This window comes from Danio rerio, chromosome 25 (genome assembly GCF_049306965.1).
Source record: "Danio rerio strain Tuebingen ecotype United States chromosome 25, GRCz12tu, whole genome shotgun sequence".
Lineage (NCBI taxonomy): Eukaryota > Metazoa > Chordata > Actinopteri > Cypriniformes > Danionidae > Danio > Danio rerio.
This window is the reverse complement of record NC_133200.1, coordinates 14,363,977-14,388,798: the sequence shown is the minus strand read 5'-3', so window position 1 is coordinate 14,388,798 and position 24,822 is coordinate 14,363,977. Positions and strand designations below refer to the sequence as shown.

The following is a 24,822-nucleotide window of genomic DNA, read 5'->3' as shown; positions in this document are numbered from 1 at the left end:
ATATTTTAGGGCTGGGGGATTAATCGAAATCGATATTCAAACCTATAATCGACCTAATTTTCCTAAGTCAATTTTTTCAATGACTTTCCCTACCGTGTGTGGAGTCACTTGATCCTGCTCTGTTAAAGCTGAATTATACTTATTATATTATTCTGATATTATACTTCTGCCAAAAGCACGTGTACATTCCGGCGCAGCCATCGCATATCTGCGCACCTCTCAAAAAATATTTACTCACACGTCACAACGACGTGTAGCGCAAGCTTTGTTAATCGGTCGGTTTGTTATCGTTGACAACCGTGGGAGGTGCAGAGAGCCGGGTTTTAGGAAATGTGTGTTTTAATTTTAGTTCAGCGTTGATGTTCAATAAATAATCATAGATAGTACATAGTGTGTGTTTACTTCAATTATTTAAAAATCAAGTGATGCACCCTACATTCATATCTTGTGAGCATATTTACTGTACAAAGTGAACTTGTCAGTGAATCATAAGGGGAAAAACATCAACTAAAATAAACGTTCATTAATCGCAATCGAGTTCAAATGTTAAATTAATTGCCCTAATATATATATATATATATATATATATATATATATATATATATATATATATGTGTATATATATATGTATATATATATATACATATAAGGGACTATGCCTCTTCACTCCTGTGTATTACTCCACCCACATGGAGTAACAGCAGGTCAATAAACTGACTACAGTTTGACAAGTATTGCAGCTGTTTGACACATGTACTTTTAAGGCCTTTTAGGTGAGAATGTAGTTGTTTTGAGTGCAGTTTATTTATAAGGATAGTGCCTATTTTAAATATTCATAATTTCGAAGACCGGCCAGTCTTACTGAGCAGAGCAAAGGCGGTTCCACCACGAGATGGCGACAGAGACCGCATAAGTCTTCAGGGGAGAAAAACTTGAGTTTTCTTTTCATTTTTCAAACTACAGCTGATCAAATCATTATTAAACAGGTAAGTGACATTCTATATTGATCCCTCTCTTTTGTATGTTGTAGTGTTTTATTTAAACCACAGTAATCTGCTAGTGTTTGCTTTGCTTTGGCTTTTTCAGGGTTAACTATTGTGATCTCCTGACTGCAACAGAGAAATACTGAGAAATCTCTGTAGACTGATGGCATTTTATGCCGTTCAGCCTAATAGTCTTAAAATATGAGCAAAATAACCTTCTACCTCTTGAAGCTCATCAACAGAATTCCAAGAGTGTGCAAAGCAGTATTCAAAGCAAAAGGTGGCTACTTGAAAGAACCTATATGACATGTTTTCAGTTGTTTCACACTTTTTTTGTTATTTATATATATATATATATATATATATATATATATATATATATATATATATATATATATATATATATATATATATATATATATATATACATATATATATATATTAGGGGTGTAACGATTTATCGTTGTACGATTTATTGCGATGCAAAAATTTCTCGATATGCATCGTGGCGTTATGACGATTTGATTACGATATGACGTCCGTTTTCTCTTATTAGTTGAGCTGTTTGCACGTGAGCTACGTTCCACCTGCTGTCGCACGTGAGTTCAGATTGCAGCAGCAGTAATGTTAGCAGACCAAGATGAGTGGCGTTGAAATAGAGGATGGCCCATCCTCTCAAAATCAGACGTCTGGCAACATTTTGGTTGTCCAGTCATTGCTTTAGACTTGTCCGCTTTTTGACACGCATACTGGGTCAAACATCCTAAGTTTTAAAGTCTTCACATTGATTTACATACTTTGCACAGCGACATGGATACCTCCTATTGGTGTTGAAAGAGTCACATACTGTATTTATAAGGTACAATTCACCCTAAAATATCATTCTGTCTTCATATAATGATGTATTGGCCGCCGCAAAATCACACAAGACGTGAGCTGTTACTACAGAGGGCGGATGATAGACGTGCGCGTATGGCAAGCCGTTTTAGCATTTCAACCTTTGATCTGACTATCCATAAATATATTTAGAGATATCTCTAATTATATTTTGACTAGTCATAATTATAATTCGACTAGTCAAAATATAATTAGAGATATCTTTAAAGGAATTTAATTAAATATGAATTAAATATATTTATGGATAGTCAGAACAAAGGTTTAAATGCTAAAACGGCTTGCCATACGCGCGCGTCTGCTTCAGTGAACAGAACCTGCAGGTTGTGACTAATAAAGTAGTAAGCAACATTCAGTTTGTGGAACAGAGTGATCTTTCAGGAGCTGCGTGGGAAGTATGAACAGCACTTAGCAGTGGAAATGAAACCGAAAACGTACACATTATTTAAACAATCATATCGCATTTTAGAGTTATGATTACGACGAGCATTAACCCTTTTGAGTACAGAGGTACACAAAAATGCACGTCAACATGATATACTTGATAGCGCCGACATCAGCGACGCCGAAGAAATAGTAAACCTGCCTAAACTGCTGAAAAGAGCCACGACTGTCCTGTGTAATGAAAAGACGGCCACCCTGTCACTCATCATGCGCAACATGAAGACAGCCATCCATAAAAACCTCTCAGACAGATACACATAAGTTCAGGATTATCTTATAGAACTGCTGATTACCTGGAAATGTGGATTTTTTTTTGCACACAGAAAAAACACAAGTGACCAAGCAAAGCCTTAAGCTCTTACTGTTAAATTCAATTGAATAGAAAGCTTATTTTTTTGCACCTTTACATAAATTGTTCCTTAATTTTGTCTCTGTCATTTCAATAATATTTTTTAAGAAGTTTTTAAATAGTTTTATTTTCCAGAGACAGGCCTGTTTAATTTATTTTCTTAAAGAAGGTTCAGTTTAAGTTGAAACAAAAGAAATACATAAAAAATAGTTTACTTGGTAAAATTTGCATTTCAGTTAAATTTAAAATTTTTATTCCAAATATCGTGAGACATATCGAATCGTGAACACTATATCGTGATACACATCGTATCGTGAGCTGAGTGTATCGTTACACCCCTAATATATATATATATATATATATATATATATATATATATATATTTTTTTTTTTTTTTATTATTAGTCTAAAATGATATTTGCCCAAAAAATCTATTAAGTTACATAAGTTTCTACTTAATCAATGTAATCAACTCAATATTTGTTTCATGTTAATCTTATTTGTATTTATTTGCTTTAACTGACAAATGGTCAAATGCCAACATTGAGACTAAATATATGCCTTATTACTAGAGAAGAGCATCTCTGTTGAACAGGTCAGCTGCACTGGATGTTTACACTCAGTGACATTTTAGTGAGCGTCTTCTGAAAATCACGATCAAATTGAGGCATTTATAAAAACTATAATGTGGATGAAGTAAAATTTGCATCTATTCAAGCTGAAGCACTTGCACAGTAGTCCAGATGCAGATCTCTGCAAAACAAACACACCGGCGTTTCCTCCTGCAGATCCCGTCCGACAGCAGGACACACACCTCCTGCATTGAGCTTGTTATCCTCTTAAAGCCGATGACTTCAGCAGCTCAGAGGAGATGGACTAGTTTAAAGGAATGGACAGGTGTGTGTGTGTGTGTGTGTGTGTTTTGATCAGTTGCTGTTAGGTTTTTTAGATCAAGTTGTTGGTAATCACGTTTCCTATTCTCTGGATAGCTGTCAGTTTGGGTCTAGGTGTTTTGCTCAGTCCCTGAAATGGCAACACACTGTTACTTTGATAGCTTGTGTGTGTGTGTGTGTGTGTGTGTGTGTGTGTGTGTGTGTGCGCGTGTACGTGCGCGTGTGTGCGCGTTCATGTGCGTGTGCATGTATGGCACCATCTGAAAGGGCCATGTGAGCTGACCAGCGTGTCTTTTCCTAGCCAGGACTATGCATGATGATATTTTAATACCTGCTGTTAAATTTAGCTCTCAGATGGGGAGGGGGATGAGAGAGAGTTTTGCAGAGGACAGAAAAACATTTCTGCTACACTATTACTTCTTCATGCTCTTGCGGATAAAAGAAAAGTCTGTATTTTCAGCCTCATCTCTTGAGGAAATCGAACTATTACTGCGTATTGTCAGAAAGGAGGCAAATTCATATGATTCTATCTATCTATCTATCTATCTATCTATCTATCTATCTATCTATCTATCTATCTATCTATCTATCTATCTATCTATCTATCTATCTATCTATCTATCTATCTATCTATCTATCTATCTATCTATCTATCTATCTATCTATCTACCTGTCTGTCTGTCTGTCTGTCTGCCTGTCTGTCTGTCTGCCTGTCTATCCATCCATCCATTCATTCATCCATCCATCCATCCATCCATCCATCCATCCATCCATCCCTTAACTTAAAACTTTAATTCAGTGAACAGTTTGATTCAGTTTCCCTCAATTAAGATTCCAACTGATTCAGTCAATGAGTCATTCATTTAGTAACCAGTACATAATGCAAACAATTCAGTGAATCAGTTGTTCACTCATTAAACATTCTAACTGATCAGTGAATAAGTTGTTTACTAATTTAACTTAACTTCATTAACTTCATTAATAACTTCAAGTGATTCAGTGAATGAGTTGTTCACTCATTAAACACTCTAAATCTGGCGTGTCCAAACTTGGTCCTGGAGGGCCAGTGTCCTGCAAAGTTTAGTTCCAACCCCAATCAGACACACCTAGGCTAGCTAATCAAGCTCTTAAGCTGTGGTCACACTGGACTTGTCTCCCCATAGACTTCCATTCATATGCACACAAATGCATCAGACCGGAAATGCAATGTCATGCGTCAGGTTTTCGCAGGTTGCTAAATTGCATCACTTGACTGCGTGAGACCAATCGAGGATCAAAACATGACCTCTTTGACAAAAATTTAAAACATGGAGCAAATCGCTCACTTTTTTAATGTCTAACCATCTTGTTTAATCCTGCCTCTTTTCGCAGTGCCGTACGACAGAATTTCGCACACAAAAACTCTAGTGTGACCGCAGCTTGACCAGGCTTTCTAGAGACATCTTTGCAGATGTGTTGAGTCAAGTTGGAGCTAAAATCTGCAGGACACTGGCCCTCCAGGACAGAGTTTGGACACTCCTGCTCTAAATGATTCAGTGAATAAGTTGATCACTTATTAAAAACATCAAATGATTCAGTCAGTTGTTTTTTTACTAATTAAAACACTTTAAGTGATTCAGTGAATAGGTTGTTCACTCATTAAACACTCCAATTGATTCAGTTATTGAATTGTTCACACTGTAAACAGTCTAAATAATTCACTGAATGAGTTGTTTTCAAATTAAACACTTCAAGTGATTCAGTGAATGAGTTGTTCACTCATTAAACACTCCAAATGATTCAGTGAATCAGTCGACTCATAAACACTTCAAGTGATTCAGTAAATCAGATGTTCACTCATTAAACACTCTAACTGATTCGGTTATTGAGCAGTTCACACAGTAAACACTCTAAATGATTTACTGAATGAATTGTTTTCTAATTAAACACTTAAAGTGATTCAGTGACTGAGTTGTTCACTCATTCACTGAATCACTTGAAGTGTCTGTTTAATTGTCCGATTAATTAAATGATTAAGTGTTAATCGTCCAAAATGATTCAGTAAATCAGTTGTTCACTCAATAAACAATAAATGATTTAGTGGGTGAGTTGTTAACTCGTTAATTACCCTGACAGATTCAGTGGCTGATATGTCAAATAATTCAGAATGTTCACACTTTGGACATCATGAAAGCTTTATGTATTTTTACATGCAAACACCACAATAAACTATAACATTGTGACTGCAAGTTTTAAAAAACTCCTGAAAGCTCCTGACACAAACTGCTTTTGCCATCTGCAGTCCTCTAACCTCTAACAGCATCTGGTCATGTATTAGTTCAGTGTTAGTCCAGCATGAGTCTCTGTCTAGATCAATACAGGCCGGGTGGATTAGAGTTCACGGAGCAACGGAGGGCCGCCGGCACAAACTGTAGCGTCAGAAGCCAGCAAAGTGTACATAGGGCATTCACAGACAGCGTTTACAGTCAGCAGATCTGCTGACGTCTGACTGTCACTGGCTGTAGTGGACAATAGGACAGGGTGCATTGTGGGAAATCAGATTAGCTGCAGTGGCTCTTGTGTGGAGAGTCACTAACTTCAACATGCTGGGGTCAGAGCGATAAAGAGAAGGATTTTAGTTGAAGAAATATAGAAGCATCTGTAAGGAAAGGACTTGTACTTGCTGTTTATATGTGGTATTAACTCTAGGTTTTTAACAATAACTAATACTACATCTATTTGAAATCAAAATAATTATAAAATTGAATATATATATATATATATATATATATATATATATATATATATATATATATATATATATATATATATATATATATACACTAAATTCAAAAACTAAAATAAACACAGACAAAAAAAATGCAAAACAAATTTACAAAAACTTTTTAATTAAATTTAAATGAGGAAATATCAAATAAATACTAAATAAATAGTATCAATTAACATTAATTTCATTAATTAAACAATAAAGCTTGAAATTATTTTAAACTTGTAGCTAGTTGCCAGGACAATATTTCATGTTTTTATTAAAAACTGAACTAAAAATAAACTAAAATAATAAATCAGAGATATGTATTAGTAAATTATAACTAAATTACAAAAATGGTAACTAAAATTAAAATGAAAACTGAAATATAAAATTTAATTCCATTTCAAAATATGATCAGTATACGTTAACAAAAATAAAATTGAATACAAATATAAACAAAATTATAAACACAACAAAAATTACCAAAATATTATTCATATATTAAAGGTGCAGTATATAAGTTTGACACCCAGTGGCTTAACTAGGTATTGCACTCCTGGATCGAAACACAAGCAAGCACAGGCGGCCAGATTGATGTGAGTGAACCTGACAATTGAGCCTAAATACTGATTTGAACTGTTTTCTAACTAAAAGCAACAACACATGATAGAAGAAATATTTTGTCATACTAATAGAAATTTTTGTCCTAAAACCAACACCTGAAATTTCTATTTTAGAAACAGCTTCTATTTCTCACAGGTGAACAACTTTGATCACTTCAGGTACTCCTCATAGGCTTTATTCAGTGTTAAATGCTAATAAAGTGAGTTTAAATGGCATTTTACATGACATTTACTGCCATACTATGGCATATAGTTTCACCTCAGATCTTGTAAATAAAACAAATCGTTTGAAATTGAACTGCATCTCAATGTATGCCAAGTTACAAAACAAATATAAATCATTCAGCATGTACAGAACATATAATAATATTAAAGAAGTTCAATATGTATTCATTAGATAATAACTTTACCATTTCATGAGTGGGTGCATATTCTGTGCTTCTGAATGGCTGTATTTAAATTTCTGTTAAGTTTCGTCTGGTGCAAACAGCCAAACTGCTTATCACTGTCATGTAGCGTGTTGTTTGGACATGGGGTTACAATGTGACCTTCTCACCTAATGTTTATGCTCATAATATTTATATTATTTGCTAATTAATAACCTCATGTGGAACTGAATCTGCATCTCATTTCGAAGTCTGCTGCAGTCCATCAGAAGTTGCATTTAGGTCACGGACGTATACTTTGAAAGCCTTCATGACAGAATGAATCAAATGCACGGTTTTCCAGCAAGGCAACATGGGATGCTGAAATATGGCTAAAATGGCAGTGGGCGGGTTACATTTTTTTTTTTGTAAAATTCAAGCACTAAAATTACACACATACTGTATAATAATAAAAAAAAACTAAACTATAATAAACTGTAAAAAAAAATTCTTGCTGCTCTAATTTTTTTAGTTGAATCAAATAAATTTTTCTTGTTATCTCAAATTACATAAATCAAACTGACTAAAATACTAAGTTAAACTTTGTATAACTTCAATAATGTGGTTGAAACCTAGTTAGCTTAGTAAAACAATTTAAAGCAACAGAAGAAAAAAGTCTTGAATTTTTGTCATTAAAATGTTTACAGTGATAATAAAAATTAGTGAAATAGTTGAACTACTAAATACTTAAACGGTACTAAAATAACAAAAACTTTTCAAATGAAAACCAAATTTTAAATAAAAATATTAACAAAAAATGATAAATAACTATTCCAAAGTAACTCCTCTATTAATACACGTAACTAGGGCTTGGCAATAAAAACGGCATTTATTGACCGAATACTATTGTCAATAACTATTTAAATAAAGTTCGGTATGAAGCACTATAGTTTTATTAATATGTGGCTGCTGAGCCACAATAAGCTTAGGGTTTAAGTTTGTCATTTCCAATGGAGGCGCGTGACTTGCACGACATGCATATGGGAGCGATGTACACATGTTGTGCTAGTGTCGCACTTGTAACACGTGTGCATTTTCCAGGTGTTGAGATGAAAACATCTTAAATTTCCAAATAACGAATGTATGTAAGTAGAACAAACCAATCTGCTGCACACTTTGTATGGAATATACACATTTCAGTAATAACGGCAGACTAATGACCTGAGACAAACACAGTACATCCAAACACTGCAGTGCTTTTTACTTTTCTCCATAAACTTGTATCAGAGCTGCAGCAATGGTTTGTCCGTTTGTCGTCCTCTGAGAAAAAAGTTGATGGTCCCCTAGTTACAGAAAGACAGCAGGGGAGCGTGAGCGCAGAGCACAATGGAAATGCACTTGTCACTTCAGGTCAGAATAACAACATGCGCGAAATTGAGTGCAGTGACTAGCAGCAGCCAGGAGATTTTAAATAAAAAAATTTAAGGATGTCGCCAATGTGGCTTTTTCGTTTCTTTTCTTGTGAATCCCAGCCACTAGCTCCCCATCTGAAAGATTTTTTTAGCATAGGGGGAATGTAGTCATTCAGTCTCACAATTTGTTGTGTTGCAGTATGTATTTGAATAATGATAGCCGGTTCCTTTATTAAAATCCTAATATTTCTAAATGTATTGTTAAAAAATATTTAATAACTATCGATACTGAATGATATAAAAAGTTATATCAGGATCTTTTTTTTGCAATATTGCCCAGCCCTAAACGTAACATTCATTTACTTTTTAATAGTTGTTCACTTGGTTTAACGGATTGCTGACAAGTGACACAAGGTTTAATCAGGAGGCAGACTGTACTGTATATGGAGAGCTTCTGAATGTTTTGGTGACTGCGGGTCACCTTTAGCTCCGGCTGGGTTGGACAGCTGTCTCTCAGTCAGGTTTCTGTCAGTCAGACGTCCATCCAACCCAACACAGCTGTTACCAGCAGAGAAGTAGCATGTCATCGGGTCACTACAGCTAGGACGTGTGTGCACTTGACCAGCCGATCCAAGAAAGAGCTCTCAGGTCACGTCGTGATTCATATTATAGTAAAGTAAATATGATATAATAATACATTTTTTTAAAAAGGGTTAGTTTAAATAAGATTCAGGAGTAAGACAAAAAAATATAATCATGAAAATTAATTATAGAAAACAGGTTTACATTACAATACATAAAAGTTTTTATCTGTATTATTTAAATACTTTAACATTTTAAATACTTTATTTAAAGTAATTTTTTTTGTATTAAAGGGGGCCTATCCTCCTTTTTACAAGATGTAAAGTAAGCCTGTGATGTCCCTAGAGTGTGTGTGAGGTTTCAGCTCAAAATATCACGCAAATAAGGTTTTATAGCTTTATGAAACCACTCAAGTGCAGGCTTTAATTCTAATTGTGCCATTTTGGTGACTTTTGCTTTAAATTCAAATGAGATTGTGCTCTTTTCAAAAGAGGGCGGAGCTAAATGCCTATGTGTCAGCATAGCAGCGGATAAAAAAAATTACTAATGTCCTATGCTAATGAGGGAGAGATCGTCACCAATGGGCGTGGCCTTTCTCCCTCTGATGACACATACAACGGGAAAATGTCAAAGTGTTTCTGCAGCCTGTTTTTATGAAGTGGGATTATAAAAAATACAATTACTACATTTTTACCATTTGAAGCTGGTTATATACACAGACCGCTGCTATACCATTGGGTTTAAACATCTTATAAAAGTGATTTTTTGCATAATAAGTCCACTTCAATATATTTTTTGTGTCCTTTAAAGAGTACTTTTAATGCACACACATTTGTTGTAATTTAATACATAAAAGATGTAGAAAATGTAATCAAAGTTGACTCCACACATAATAAAAAAACCTCTGCCTTAAAAGCAACCTCTTATCTGATGTAACCATGTGAAAAATAATATGAATATTTAATCACATTTAACTTTGACATGACTGATGAAAGGACTCAATAAGAACCCAAAGGAAAAAAAACCCTATTTATTTCCAACTAAATGTTCAGTTTAACTCTGATATCATTCATATTACACAACTAACATTTGAAACAAATTCGGTATTATCTTTAAGACAATACAAGCAGTAATATCTATAACATATTTTTCAAAAATAGCTGCCAACATTTGGCGGTTCATTCCGCTGTGGCGACCCCTGATTCATAACGGGACTAAGCTGAAAAGAAAATGAATGAATGAATAACTGCCAACTTTAAAAACTAGAGTGATTGAAGAAAGAAAACTGAGAAGCAAAAACATGTGGCAAACATCATATACAGTGATGATGACGACCTTGGTGTTCCTAAGCAAAAGACTTAGGGTGCTTTCACACCTACACTTTTGTTTCGGAACGTGTCTCGATTGCCCAGTTAGCGCGGTTCGTTTGGCATATGTGAACAGGGCAATCGCGCTCTGTTCCACGCCAAAGTAATCGTTTCGAGATCGCTTAAATGAGGTGGTCTCGGCTCGATTGAAATGAACCCTGGAGCAGTTTGATTACAGTGAGAAAGCGATCCGATCCGAGCGTGGTTATATCACAGTGTTTTATGGATATGTAATAGGCATACGGCTATATGAAAAGAGAATTATGATTATGGCGGGAAGTTTCGCGAGTCTCCGGATGCCCGCAAACGAGTGATGATATCCCGGTAATCTCGCGTCTCCCTCCCGGTCCTCAAATAGGCTACATCGCGCACCCTTCTCACCCCTCCCCACCGCATCTCTCCTCAGACACATCGCACACGCGCACCCTGTCAATCACCATCAAACCACCACCTCTCCTGACAGCTTAGCAGGACGCTGCAAAATAAACCCTGACACTCTGACCAATGTGAGGAAAGTTTACTCGCACGTGACTTGTTTTAGCTCTTTTGGTCCGATTAGAAACTTTGCAGTGTGAAAGCAAACCACTCAAAGAGCAAAGAGCAACAATGTAACAATTGTAATCTCTGTTTCGGAACAACTGAATCAATTCACAGGTGTGAAAGCACCCTAAGAGAGGGACGGACCAGAGGCCGCTGTCTGACTGACTATGACCGATCGACTGACCCACCCTCATTCTTCCCTAAACCCATCCGTTAGTGCTTTCCAAAGCACCAATTAACCAGTGCCCACCTACCTCCCTAAACCCAACCGACAGTGTTTTCAAAAGCAATCCAGAAAAAGAAAAGCCCTCGTGGCAGCCTGATTTTTACCACATTTTCTGATCTTACCACATTCTCATTCTGTTATGTAGGTATTTATTTAATTTTTTGCCCTTAGTTTTTGTTTTACCTGCTTTCTGCAACCTTTCTTCTCCGGACTTAAACACCCCATCGTCGTTGTAACAGTCCATGTTTTGTTGGTGTTTTGTTAAGTTCTATGTTTTCATTTGTCACGCTCAGTCATTTGAGTTTTCTCTTGTTAATTACCACGGTTATTGTCTCCACCCCTTCATCATATTGTTTAACCTAATTGTTTGCACTATATATATATATATATATATATATATATATATATATATATATATATATATATATATATATATCCCTTTTGTTAAGACATTTGTCGTCAGTCGTTTACATTACTTCTAGGATGTCTCAGTGTTCACCCTATCTGTGTTTTGTTTTGATTTAATTTGAGTTCAATAAACCTGCAAGACTGCATTGGGATTCTCACATTTGCTTCATTCCTTGCACTACACATCAGATGTGACAGACGCAGACAGTTCCGCTCTGTGTCTCAAGTCCGCCGACGTAAGCGGCATGCCACTGGGCAAACAACGGAAAAGCCATCCACACTGAGGTAAACAGTCAGCTGGTAGCATGTAAAGAAACAAAAGCCGTCAACATCATACTGACATTGGATAAACGTTGGTTTTAAAGATGAAATGAAGCCATATGTAACTCTGGCTACATAATTTATGCTCTCCAGAAATGTGTACGGGGCTATGTAATCACAATGTTTCAATTGTCCCAAAACCAGCAAAGGAAACTCTTGACTGGTTTCAGAAAAGAAAATAAAGCTGCTAGAATGGCCCAGCCAATGGTCAGGATTGATAGACGAGAACCAAAGGAACCGTCAACATTTTTAGAATGTTAAATTCTGGGAAACAAAATTACACCTGAGCATTGCATGGAATCATAAAACTGTCATTAACAAAAATTACTTACTTTATATACATTATAAATATACATTATAAATATATATACAGTAGAAGTCAGAATTATTAGCCCCCCATTGATTTTTTTTTTTCTGTTTTAAATATTTCCTAAATGATGTTTGACAGAGCGAGGACTTTTTCATAGTATGTCTAACAATATTTTTCTTCTGGAGAAAGTCTAAGTTTTTTTTTTTTTTACTAAAATGAAAGCAGCTTTTAATTTTTGAAACACTATTTTAAGGAAAAAATTATTAGCCTCTTTAAGCTATACTTTTTTTAGATAGTCTACTGAACAAACCATCATTGTACAATAACTTGTCTAATTACCCTAACCTGCCTAGTTAACCTAATTAACCTAGTTGAGCCTTTAAATGTCACTTATTAGTCACTGTCATCATGGCAAAGATAAACTAAATCTGTTATTAAAAATGAGTTATTAAAACTATTATGATTAGAAATGTGTTGGAAAAATCTTCTCTCCGTTAAACAGAAATTGGGGAAAAAAACAGGGGGGCTAATAATTCAGGGAATCTAATATTTCTGTTTTTAACTGTGTATAAATACTTTTAAGCATTTCTAATTGTTATTACACCTTTTTAAATATATTTACCAGGAAAAATCATGACAGTAATTATTTAACCTCTTGTATTATCCAGCCTCCGATATGCTTTCATCCCACACTTAGAAAACAGCTAGAATGCTTAATATTCAAAAACAAATATTTGATTCACAAAATTCGATATCCAGTTGACCACTTTTTAAAGGTGTCTTACCGTTGTATGAGAGGCGGGGCTTGCTCAGACACATGATGAAGTGAACCTCCATCTCATTGGATGCCACTGATTTGGAGCAGACGGGACACTTGAATCCTGGAGAGGAAAGAGGAGACAGTGTTGTCAGGATGAGCCGTGACAGTGATGCAGCGCTCTTATCACTGCCAATGCCATAATCCTGCACAACACAATCCTGTGTTCCTGTCGCCTCGCGGGCAAACGCATTAGATTCGCTGTTAGTCACTTTGTTGACGGGAAGCTTTTTTAACTTAAACTTACACTTTATACACACACATACATCAGTGTCAGATATTCACCAGTGACTTTGACATCGGTAGCAGAAAACATTGTGTTTTCTTAGCCTAGACTACTGCTTTATTTGCTTCAGACATTTCTCTAAAATCTAAAAGAACTGTTCTTATGTTTATTATAAAATCGAATCAATTAATTTAAATGTATTTATTATGTAGTATATGCATATTATTTCCTAACTTTTTACTGTTATTGATCGATTAAATCCATTCTAGCTGAATTAAAGTATTTATATTTGTATTCATTTTAGTTATATTAAATGTTCATAAAAATAAAAAAAAATAACTTTTATCAAATTTGACCAAGCTTAAGCTGTTTAAAGATTATGTTTACCCTTAAAGAGTGGATAATGATAAGAGATATAATTTAATGTAGTTTGTGTTGAAAATATTATCAAGACCAGGGGTATCCAATATGTCAATCGTGATCTACCGGTGGATCGCAAAGGTAGCCTGGGTAGATCGCATGGCATAAAAACAGACGTCAGCCTATCATCCATCCTCACTGAAATTTGTCGCTTGGTTGACATACAGGGGAGCCAGTTTAATATCTGACCTTTTAAGTTTAACGAAGTTAGCGCAGTTAAGTCCAAATATTGTTTCACCATGACTGATGATCATTTGGTAGTGTGCTTGAGGCTGGTTATCAGCAGCTACTGTCTGGCCTATGCTTTCTTAGCTGACTCCATGCAGTGCAAGTCATCAAAGTATGGTAATGACAAAAATATGTAAAGAGTTGTAGGCTATTGCACAATATGGGTTCACACAATAATGCAAGGTACATTAATAAATACTGTACAAATACAGAATCTCCAATTTGTTTATAAATAAATATATGTTATTAGGTAGATCATTTTGACTTGGTCATTTTATAAGTAGCTCGCATCCTGCAAAAGTGTGGGCACCCCTGATCTAGACCTAAATAAAACCTATATTCAAATTATTGTTTTGAAATATTGGATTTATGATTTCATGACTCGTGTCTCCTAGGATTTATTGAATTATTAGGATATAAAAAGGACCAAGTCATTATTTTTTCTTACAGTTGCAGCTAAAAAGTGTGATTTTGACTTCAGCCTATTATTTTAAAACATGCCAAACATATTTAATTAAATATTATTATTCATTTAAAACAGTACAAACAACAGATTTTCTCTAAAAAGTAAATGGAACTTTTTCAAGTAACAATAAATGTCCATTTTTAAAGAATCAAATATTAATGAGCAAAGACAAATTAATTTCAGCTTCACAACATTATTATAATAATGGATATTCAAAATATTAGTGTTATTGGTGGGTTTTTAGCTAATCTAACAAATTTATATGTTAGGAAAAATACTGAATAAAAAAAAAAACTAAACAAAGACATTAGAAATTAAGAAAATTAAAAATCTAAAAAAGTTTGTTAAAATTTGGCAATATCTTGCATGAATTAACCTGCACTATTTAATTTAAATTGTACATATTCATTTCACTTTGTTGCACTAATTCAACTTGAATTGTGCATATGCACTGTACATACACATTTGTAATTATGTTCTATCTGCATACCTCTGATTATTAATAGCAACCTGTGTTCATCTATTGTAAATAACTGTTCATATTTAATACAAATGTTTATAGTACATCCATCTGCACTGCAAAACCCAAAATGTTTAGGTAACTCAAACCATTTGAGGAAACCAATGGCAACAAACCATTTAAATTCAAAAACTAATCCTAATGAGTACTGTAAGCTTAATCCAATTGATTTAAACAAAGCAAGTTTAGCACAGTAAACCTAATAAATAAAGAGAACTCAAACCAACTGAGTACTGTAAAATTCAATACGCTTAAGCAACTCAAACCGTTTGAGGAAACTGATTGCTACAAACCATTTGAGTTAAAAAACTAATCTATATGAGTGCTGTGAACTTGCTCCATTTAAGTTGAAGGAATGAGGTATTTAATAAACTCATTACCTTCAACACTGAGTTCAACACTTTTCAAATGAGTAGAATTAACTCTCAGTTAATTTTGAGTTAACTAGTGTGTACACATCACCATAGTTTCTCCAGAGCTGCACTTTATAACTTATACCTGTGTCCTGCACTTGCTGCTATTGCACTCCTGGTGAGACCTAAACTGCATCTCATTGCTTAATGAATTTAATTGTAATCATTATGGTGGCTTAAGAAATCCAACATACTGTTATACTACATAATTATATTGTTCTTCTTCTGTCTTCTTAAATCTGAAACTATTTTAAGAACCCATCTCCTCCTAGACTGTTCATACTACAACCACCAAACTAACTCCAAACCTCCAAGCTATACTGAATTAAGTCCCTATATCTTTTCCAACTGATCCGACTTACGGTTTTCCGAAAACTTAAAGTTGGGCTCATTTAATTGACACTAAAAATCTGCCAATCACTGATGATCTTTCAGCTTAATAGCCACACCCTAGCAACCACTTACAGCACTCTAGCAACTGTCCCATACACTAGATTGTAAAAAACTGCCATTGACTTTGCATTGGACACACTAACAATATACTAATCCATACTAGATACATACTAAGGACATTCTCATTCATACTAACTTCATGCTAATAACATGCTAGTTTATACTAGCAACATGCTATCAATATGCTAATTCATTCTAGAACCATGCTAACAATATGTTAATTTATGCTAGAAACATGTTAGCAACATGCTAATTCATACTAGAATCTTGTTAATTTATGTTAGCAACTGTCTAGCAACCACTCAGAACCCCAAAACCCAAATTCTGAGTGTTGAAAAACCCTGTATGTGACTTCTTATCTGATAATATTTACGAGTATACATGGCAGGTCCTCCTAAAACACCTCAACATTTTAATACCAATGTCATGTCATTTGTCATAAATCACCAAGTTTCATACACTCATACTGTTAAGCACATCATAAAATGGCAGTAAAAAAACATATATTCACCTTAACAGTACAAACAGTCAAGAAATGTAAGCTTTTAGTTACAGCCTGAACCCCTTCAGTGATAAACTAGCATCAGATCAGCAACTGAATGGAGCCTGTGCTAACATCCTGTTCCCTGACATCAACCATAGGCCCAGAGGGGAAGACAGAACGACAGAGCCATTCACACACTCAATCCCACTGAGCCCGTCGGTGTCCTTCATAAACACAGACGCAGCGGCAGGTCACTGAGCCTCTGTTTGGCACCACACTTCCCCACCATCAAGCCTAAAGCCCTTGTTTTGGACAGAAAGCAAAGTCTACGGGGCTTTTTCACATGCTTCTTGTTCATGTTTCCCAATGGACTGTACTCTAGGGTGAGAAGCTGAAGCTAAAGTGTTCCTTCTAGACTTTGATGAATGAATTTACAAACTACTTGAAAACTTGCCACATCAGCATAGATGTATATAAAGCCATATGGAGAGTGTGGGGACTTCCAGAGGAGAAGGTGCAGGTGTGGTTTTGAAACTGTATTGAATTTGAGGGATCAGCCTTGCTGAAAAGATTTGAAACTAAGCAAATTACTGCTCTATGAGAAAACTACAAGCTTTTTTTGGAATTTATTAAGTTCATGAAGGAGTACTTAAAGTGCAAGTGTCCTAAATATTGTGTTAGAATCCCCTACAACAGGTTTCAATGCATGTAAGGTCACAAATCATTGACATTTTATGAAAAAGAACGTGCATTTCATGTTAGAATAGACCCTTTTTAGAGTTATGATTTCATTCATTCATTTATTTTCTTGTCTTCTTAGTCCCTTTGTTAATCCAGGGTTGCCACAGCGGAATGAATCGCCAACTTATCCAGCACATTTTTACACAACGGATGCCCTTCGAGCCGCAACCCATCTCAGGGGTTGCACACACACACACAAACACACACTACAGACAGTTTAGCCTACCTAATTCACCTGTACCGCATGTCTTTGGACAGTGGGGGAAACCGAAGCTTCTAGAGGAAACCCATGCGAACGCAGGGAGAACATGCAGAAAGGCTATCTGAGTCGAGGTTCGAACCAGCGACCTTCTTTCTTTGAGGCGACAGCACTACCTACAGCGCCACTCTATATTTCTCATGCTCTTTTTGGACTGTTTACATTGAAGGACAGCTACATTACATTCTGACAATGGATTTTCTTTTTTTTTGAAAAACCCTGCTTTTTAAGAGGATGCTGGTTTACAATCGCTTGGAGGGTGATTTCATTTTTTTATAGAAATTATGGACATAAAGGAAAGACAGATTGGATATTTTGTAGAGAAAGGCTCTGTGTGTTCATGATGTGGAACCTTGGTTTGAGGCTGATATTGTAAAATCTAATTAACAGCAGTTTTACAGCTTCTGTTGATAATTATTTAGGGCGAGGACAGGTTGTTTGCCTTGTGGGGAAAGCCTGAAAGGTGAGATCTTTCGATTTCTATTGATATTTCTGTTTTAAATACGGCAGAAGAATGCATTTAAGAATAGTCTTGGAATTAGTATGAATAAATCATTATGAATGCACTGGGAAAGTACAATTCGATAAGTAATACTTCACATTGTATGCCATTGTTTTGTTGCAAAGTATCTTTGGTGGTAAATCAAAGAGTACATTATAGTTCCTGCCCTTCTGAAAGTGGTTTCCCTTTCATTTTAACAATAGGGATATTTAAGTCTTCAATGACATTTTATTAACCATGAACATTACATGAGAATGAGAACATTACAAGCTTTAATTTGAAGGCGATGTGATGTGAATAGTACAATCCAGTGAAATATGTGGAAAAATATGAAACTATTCTCATTTAAAGTTGTTTGTATCTAGGGCTGTGCGATTCATTGAAATCGTAATAGAAATTACGCACGAAACCATGCACTGTTTGTAATGCGCACTTCAGTCCCTACTGATACTTCTCCTGCAGAATGCTATTTGAGCCAATCATAACACACCATGCCTAAACAGAGCGTGAGAACAGGAGACTGAGCTTAATGACAAATAACCTGCATAAACAGGGATGATGAGTTCAGCACAGGAGGACTTGATGCCCAAAAAAAGTCAACATCTGTGGTGTGGGATCACTTTGGATACAGGAAGGCTGATGTTTCACAGAACTAGGTAATTTTTAAGACCTGTCAGTCACATATTGCATCTAAAAGCTTGAGGAATGTACAAGGCGCATTGCTTCCTTCAGCCTTTTCAATGTGATTTGCGCTCCTTTGTCATTGTTAAGTAAAAATCAATTGTTTTTTGATGACAAACTAACAAAACATGGATGCAGCTCTGATACAAGTTTTATTTAAAGAGAAAATTTAAAGGCACTGGATGTTTGGGTGTCCTGTGTTTTATAAAGTTTGAAGCTGATCGGTTAGTTCTTAACTTGGCATTCTGAAAAGCTGACATGTTTTTAACTGAGACCGCCTGGAATATGTGCATTGCTCCCAATATGTGCGCCAGGTAACGAACTTGTACATGCAAAAGACACAATATGTGAACAGCAAAAAACAAAAACAAACTGTGGACACTTAGCAAAGTACACGCAACTACTTATGATATGTGGTCAAGTAGATCTTTGGAGCCTTACTTGAGTTGGACGGCGCACACACTAGGCATGGGATGATAACCATTTTTAAGGTTTACAGTGAATTGAAAAGATCAAGGTTTAAATACCGCTAAAATGTTCTGTTATACCGTTTCCAAGGTACAGTATATGTAAGGTTATATAATGTATTTTTTATATTTGTAGAGAAATCAGTGTTTTTGAAACTAATGAAAACAGCAGAAGACAATGATTTATTTGAATTATTTAGCTGGACATGTTTACTGTTCCAAAATATATTAAATGTTTTCTTAAAATAAAAAAAAAGTGTTAAATGGAGAAAAAGTGTATATATATATATACAGACATTTTTAAAAGAACATAATTTAGAGAAGCAATCATAATAATGTGATATTGTGAAATCGTGGCATTTTTATCCAAGGTTATCATACCTTCAGAAACATACCTTCAGCGGCCCATGCCTAGTGCACACTCACACTAGCCTGTTTATTTATTTTGCCAGAGGTTTGTTTTAGACATGTTACAGGTCTTTGTTTAAGATCTAATTGTTTTCCTTTGGAAATAAGTTTTAGATTCCTACTGTAAAACATTATTGCAATATTGTTCAAGAAAATCATGATACTGTAGGTTTTGTATCACACTATTTGTATCTATAAAACAAAAACATAATTCAAGTTTATTACAAAATATGCACATATTAAAGGGGCGGTCCACTACGATTTCATGTTTTAAACTTTGTGTACATGTGTACTGTGCATATTTAAGTATATAACTATTAATACACACTGTACATAAATTATTCAAACAAGTTTGTAAATCTTGATTGTAATTACAATGTAATGACATTCAAGAAAAAAGTTTGTAATTACAGATAAAATGTGCAGTGTAAATGTACACTATATCACACAAATGACTATATATGAAACTATATAAAACTAGAACACAAATACTGTACATGAAATACACACATTTAAAATAGTTGCATAGATGTAATTACAATGTTATAATAATGTAATTACAATGTTATTATTTAGTAATTATAATATATTGACAGTGATTAAATCCAAAATAAAAGTTTGTAATTACATATGTACTGCATATATTTACATTTAAATGCACAAATGCTGTACATTAAATATATAAAGAAAGATTTGTTTATAAATATGATCTTGGCAGTAATTACAATGTAATGACATAGCAAATAAGTTTGTAATTAAATGTGTATTGTGTATATTTATGTATACAACTATAAACAACCAGATACTGTACATGCAATATACAAAGAAACATACATTTCATTTTACAGAGCAGTGTTGAGGTTCAACTGTGTGTTCTTCATTTACTGTCTAATTCAGGCACAGACTGATATGGCTAACAGCAACTGTTTACACAGCGCAAATGTGCGGACTTCTGGGGGCGTGACGTGGAGCCAATCTGCAAATCACAGCGCATTATGTTAGATGACCAATCAGAGCCTCTTGAGGGCTTTTCGGAAGAAATAGGAAATATGACAGTCATTTTCATGTTAGTAGCTGTATATAATCAAAGATATATGGAAAAGAATAACAATAAGATTTTCTACAAATGAAGCATGAGCACACATTGCTTTGCATCTTATAAACACAAACAAGCCTTAATAAAACCCTGTGGACCAGCCCTTTATAGTATTTTGAGAGTGTACTTTTTGTTCAGTCAATTTATTGTTATAATTAGTAATAATCTTGAAAAGTCAGTTTTGTGTCACAGAATAAATTACATTTTAAAATACAAAAGAGTTTTTTTAACTGTAACAATATTTCACAATATTATTGTTTACAACTCAATTGAATTTTACCTTGTCTTGAACATAAAGAGAAAAAAGCAAATTAGTGTAGAACAACTTAGTAAAATAAAGATACATTTTTATTTTTGTGTAAACTTCAGTGAAAGATAGCAGGTGTAGAAAGTCTAATGACCAAAATCAGCCATGCCAGAAAAAGAGACAAAGAATAAGAACTCTAATGCCAAAATGCAGAGTCAGTAAAAACAAGGCACAAAGTAAATGCAAGGATGAAGACAGCCCCATCTGTCAATATGACCCAGGTTCGATACTCTCCACCCTCCCAAGTGCATCTTCGCTTAGCGAAAACCCCAACCCCCAAATATACCCCAGCACCCATGATGAAGCCTGACCCAATTTTCCCAAGGTTGCTATTTTCAGGCATTCCTAGGGGACAGATGGAAAGAGAGAGAGAGAGAGAGAGAAAGAGAGAGAGAAGGGAGGAAAGAAGACTGAAGTGGAAAATGGAGGTGTGGAAATCTCTGACAGGGATGTCCCATCTCCTAAGAGGTGTGATTCACCCAAACAAAGCTACTGAAGGGGGGCGACGGGCTTCCATCTGTCAACACACAGAACTCAAGTCTCACATTCGACAGAGGCCAACTGTCTCCACTACCACAGGCATTGCATAGCACCGAAAATATCAACAGCAGCTCACTACCGCAACAACACAGAGCAGACGTTTTTCATGCCAAACCGGCCATAATCACAATGAGCTTATGAGATCAAGTCATTAAACTTATTAAAGTTGTTTGTGGAGGACCTTCGGCTGGCCTTGTTTGAGTATATTGTTGGATTTTCGTGTCAAAGATCTTTGTGCGTAATCTCATATTCAGTCATTTCAAAATTGAAGTCTTTTTTTTGTTGCTAATCACTCTCTGGTCAGCTCTTAACTCGTTGATATTGAGTCAGTGAAATTAACTCAGGAACTGATTTATCTAGTGAATGAATCATTCAGACTAGTCTAAAATGAATAATTACAAGTAAAAATGCAACCCAGGCTCATTATTGAAACGTACCCCTGTATATATTTCTGGAGAGCACAAAATGCATCCCAGGACTTACGTTTTTTTACTATTTTTGTTTTCGCGAATCAACCAGAGGTTGCTGTGTACGCTTTTTCAGATCTCAAATTTCTCGCAAGTGCCATTCAGGCCTGCTATTCTCACATAAATCCACCAGAGGCCACTGTCGACTGACTGAATGACTGACCGACCGATACCCCCATCCACCCCTTTCCTAAACCCAACCGATAGTGTTTTCAAAAGCACCGATTAACCTGCCCACTGCCTTCCCTAAACCCAACCGATAGTGTTTTCAAAAGAAATCCAAAACAAAAAGCCTGTTTTTATTTCGGCTAGAATAAAAGCAGTTTTAAATTTTTTAAAAGCCATATAAAGGTGAAAATTATTAGCCCCTTTAAGCTATATATATTTTTTCCAATAGTCTACAGAAGATACATCATAATACAATAACTTGCCTAATTACCCTGGCCAACCTAATTACCCTAGTTAAGCCTTTAAATGTCACTTTAAGCTGTATAGAACTGTCTAGAAAAATATCTAGTCAAATATTATTTACTGTCATCATGGCAAAGATAAAATAAATAATAACTAATAATTCTGACTTCAACTGTATATTTAAAATGAAAGTGTTACATATAAACGCACAGCACTATAGTAATAGTATTCCCATTTTATCCTGTCCTGTCAGGTGTGATGCTGGCTATTACAGTTCAAAACACAGAAACATTTGACCTTGCGTTGAGTCATTGATGAAACTTCTCATCAGTTCTCAACAGATAAAATACCATGATAGCACTTGTATGCTTATTTGCTGCTTATTCCAATTGCACTGCCTAGGAAGAGAAATCACAGCAGAAAAAGGTCATTTTTATTTATTTTTTTGCAACAGAAAACTGTTCTTGGAGCTTTAGATGATTTCAGTTGAACCACTGAAGAAACATGGAACGATTTGATGATGTTTTCGGTTACTTTTCTGCATGTCTTGGAAAGGCATGGCCCGGTTTAAGATTCTGACGGTATGATAACCTTGAATAAAAAATATCAAGGCTTGACAGTATTGTGGTTACTGCTCTAAAATATATTCTTGTTAAATGTCTGGGAAAAAAACAAAAAACTTTTTCTCCTTTGATCAATATATATCTTACTTTGAGAAACATTTAAAATATTTTGGAGCAGTAAACATGTCAGGCTAAGTAATTCAAATGAATCATTGACTTCGGTCTTCATTTGTTTCAAAAACACAGATTTCTTTACAATTTAAAATGGCATCTTTAGATCTCTTTTCTGCTGGAGATACTGTTATCCTAAAAAACTAAAAAATTCTTACACACACCTTAGGAACAGTATAATAGACTATTTTGGAGGTTTTAAAACCTTGAGTTTTCCAAACTGCGGTATACCTTGAAAACGGTTATCGTCCCATGTCTTGGAACCATTGCCATCTATGGAAGAAGAGAGAGCTCTCAGTCTTCATCTTAAATATTTAAATTTGGGTTTTGAACAGGTCTTAAGAGACTGGAAAAACATGATGATAAATAGTTAATGACAGGATTTGAATTTTTGCCTGAACTAACCCTTTACTCTTAATTTCTAGAGTAAACTATCACTTAAAATTGAAGTGAAACAGAGCTTGAACCTTTGCTATCAGGGTTGGGGCTCTGGTTAGGGGGAAGACTGCAAGTAAAAAGAGCCGAAAAGAGCAATGGGGCCCTCAGTCAGTGCAGTCCTAAAGGCTGCTGGGAAGACCAGCTGCTTGCTCTCACAGTGCGTGGCTTAATTAGACACTGTATTGGTCTTAATGAGCTCTGGCTCAAGCCAGGCCATTAATGGGAGACTGAACGTTTGGAACTTTTTGTGGGTTAATTGCTGCCGTTGTGTGCTATAGTGGTCAAGAGGGACAGCTAATGGTCAAAAAGACACTTTAACCTGAATTTATCCTTGATTGCACCTTAAAAAATGTAATTTACTTCGGATTGGGAGGTTTTGTTTTGCTAATTTTCAATCAAAGCTGTTCATCAGTTTTACCTCGTAAAACAACCCAGGCTCAAAACGCAAAGAGCATCTCCTTGTGCACGTATCTGAAATAGAGCTGTTTCGCTCCACACCTGTTAAAGTGTCCCCTGGCTCTCATCCTCCAGGCTGACGTGTTTCTCAAGCAGAGCTGACTGCTCCGTCTGATCTCCATGCATTTTTGATGATACCTCCGCATTTAGTCCATGCACCGTTCCCCACGGCCAACGATGAAGAGGTCAAAAAAACTTAAACGATCACACCAGACTCCTGCTTACCAATGACTCACCTACACTGCTCCACTGTACAAAATACTAGTTCCCTTTTAAAATAGTAAAGATAGGATGTTTATTAGCCACATATATTCATTTTATGTAGCCTGTATATGACTCTCAAGGTGCCCGTAGCCATTTCAGAAATGCATTTAATAAATCACTTAAGCACCACGGTTTCCACTAAAAACCTTTAATGTTCTACTGAAAAAAGTCGTTTACATCCTGGCTTGGTAGTGAGGAGATAAACAGCAAATTTCCATTTTTTGGGTAGCTTGCCAGAACATCTAATATTTTCTCCCTTCCAAAAAAAAAAAAAAAAAAAAAAAAAAAAAAAAAAAAAAAAAAACATCATGTAAAACAAGCATGCTTTTTCCCCCACATAAATATGTTCCAAAACTTGATTTCAAGTGCTCCAAATGTTGTATGTGTTTTCCACGTTCCAAATGTGTTGTGTGTGTGCTTTACGTGTTGCATGTGTTCCAAATGTGTTGTGTGTTATACATGTGTTTTGTGTTCTACATGTGTTCCAAATGTGTCCTAAATGAGTTGTTTTATGTGTGTTCTAAATGTGTTGTTTTTGTGTTTCATGTGTGTTTTAAA

The 24,822-nt window shown here is 35.3% G+C and overlaps 1 protein-coding gene across 1 annotated transcript in view; it reads right to left on the bottom strand.

The window, feature by feature from the left end:
• The window catches only part of znrf1 (zinc and ring finger 1), a 65,413-nt gene that overhangs the window by 13,804 nt on the left and 26,787 nt on the right, over positions 1–24,822 (bottom strand). The window contains 1 exon segment of the mRNA NM_200870.1: positions 13,252–13,347. Coding sequence (NP_957164.1) covers positions 13,252–13,347 — 96 coding nt within the window.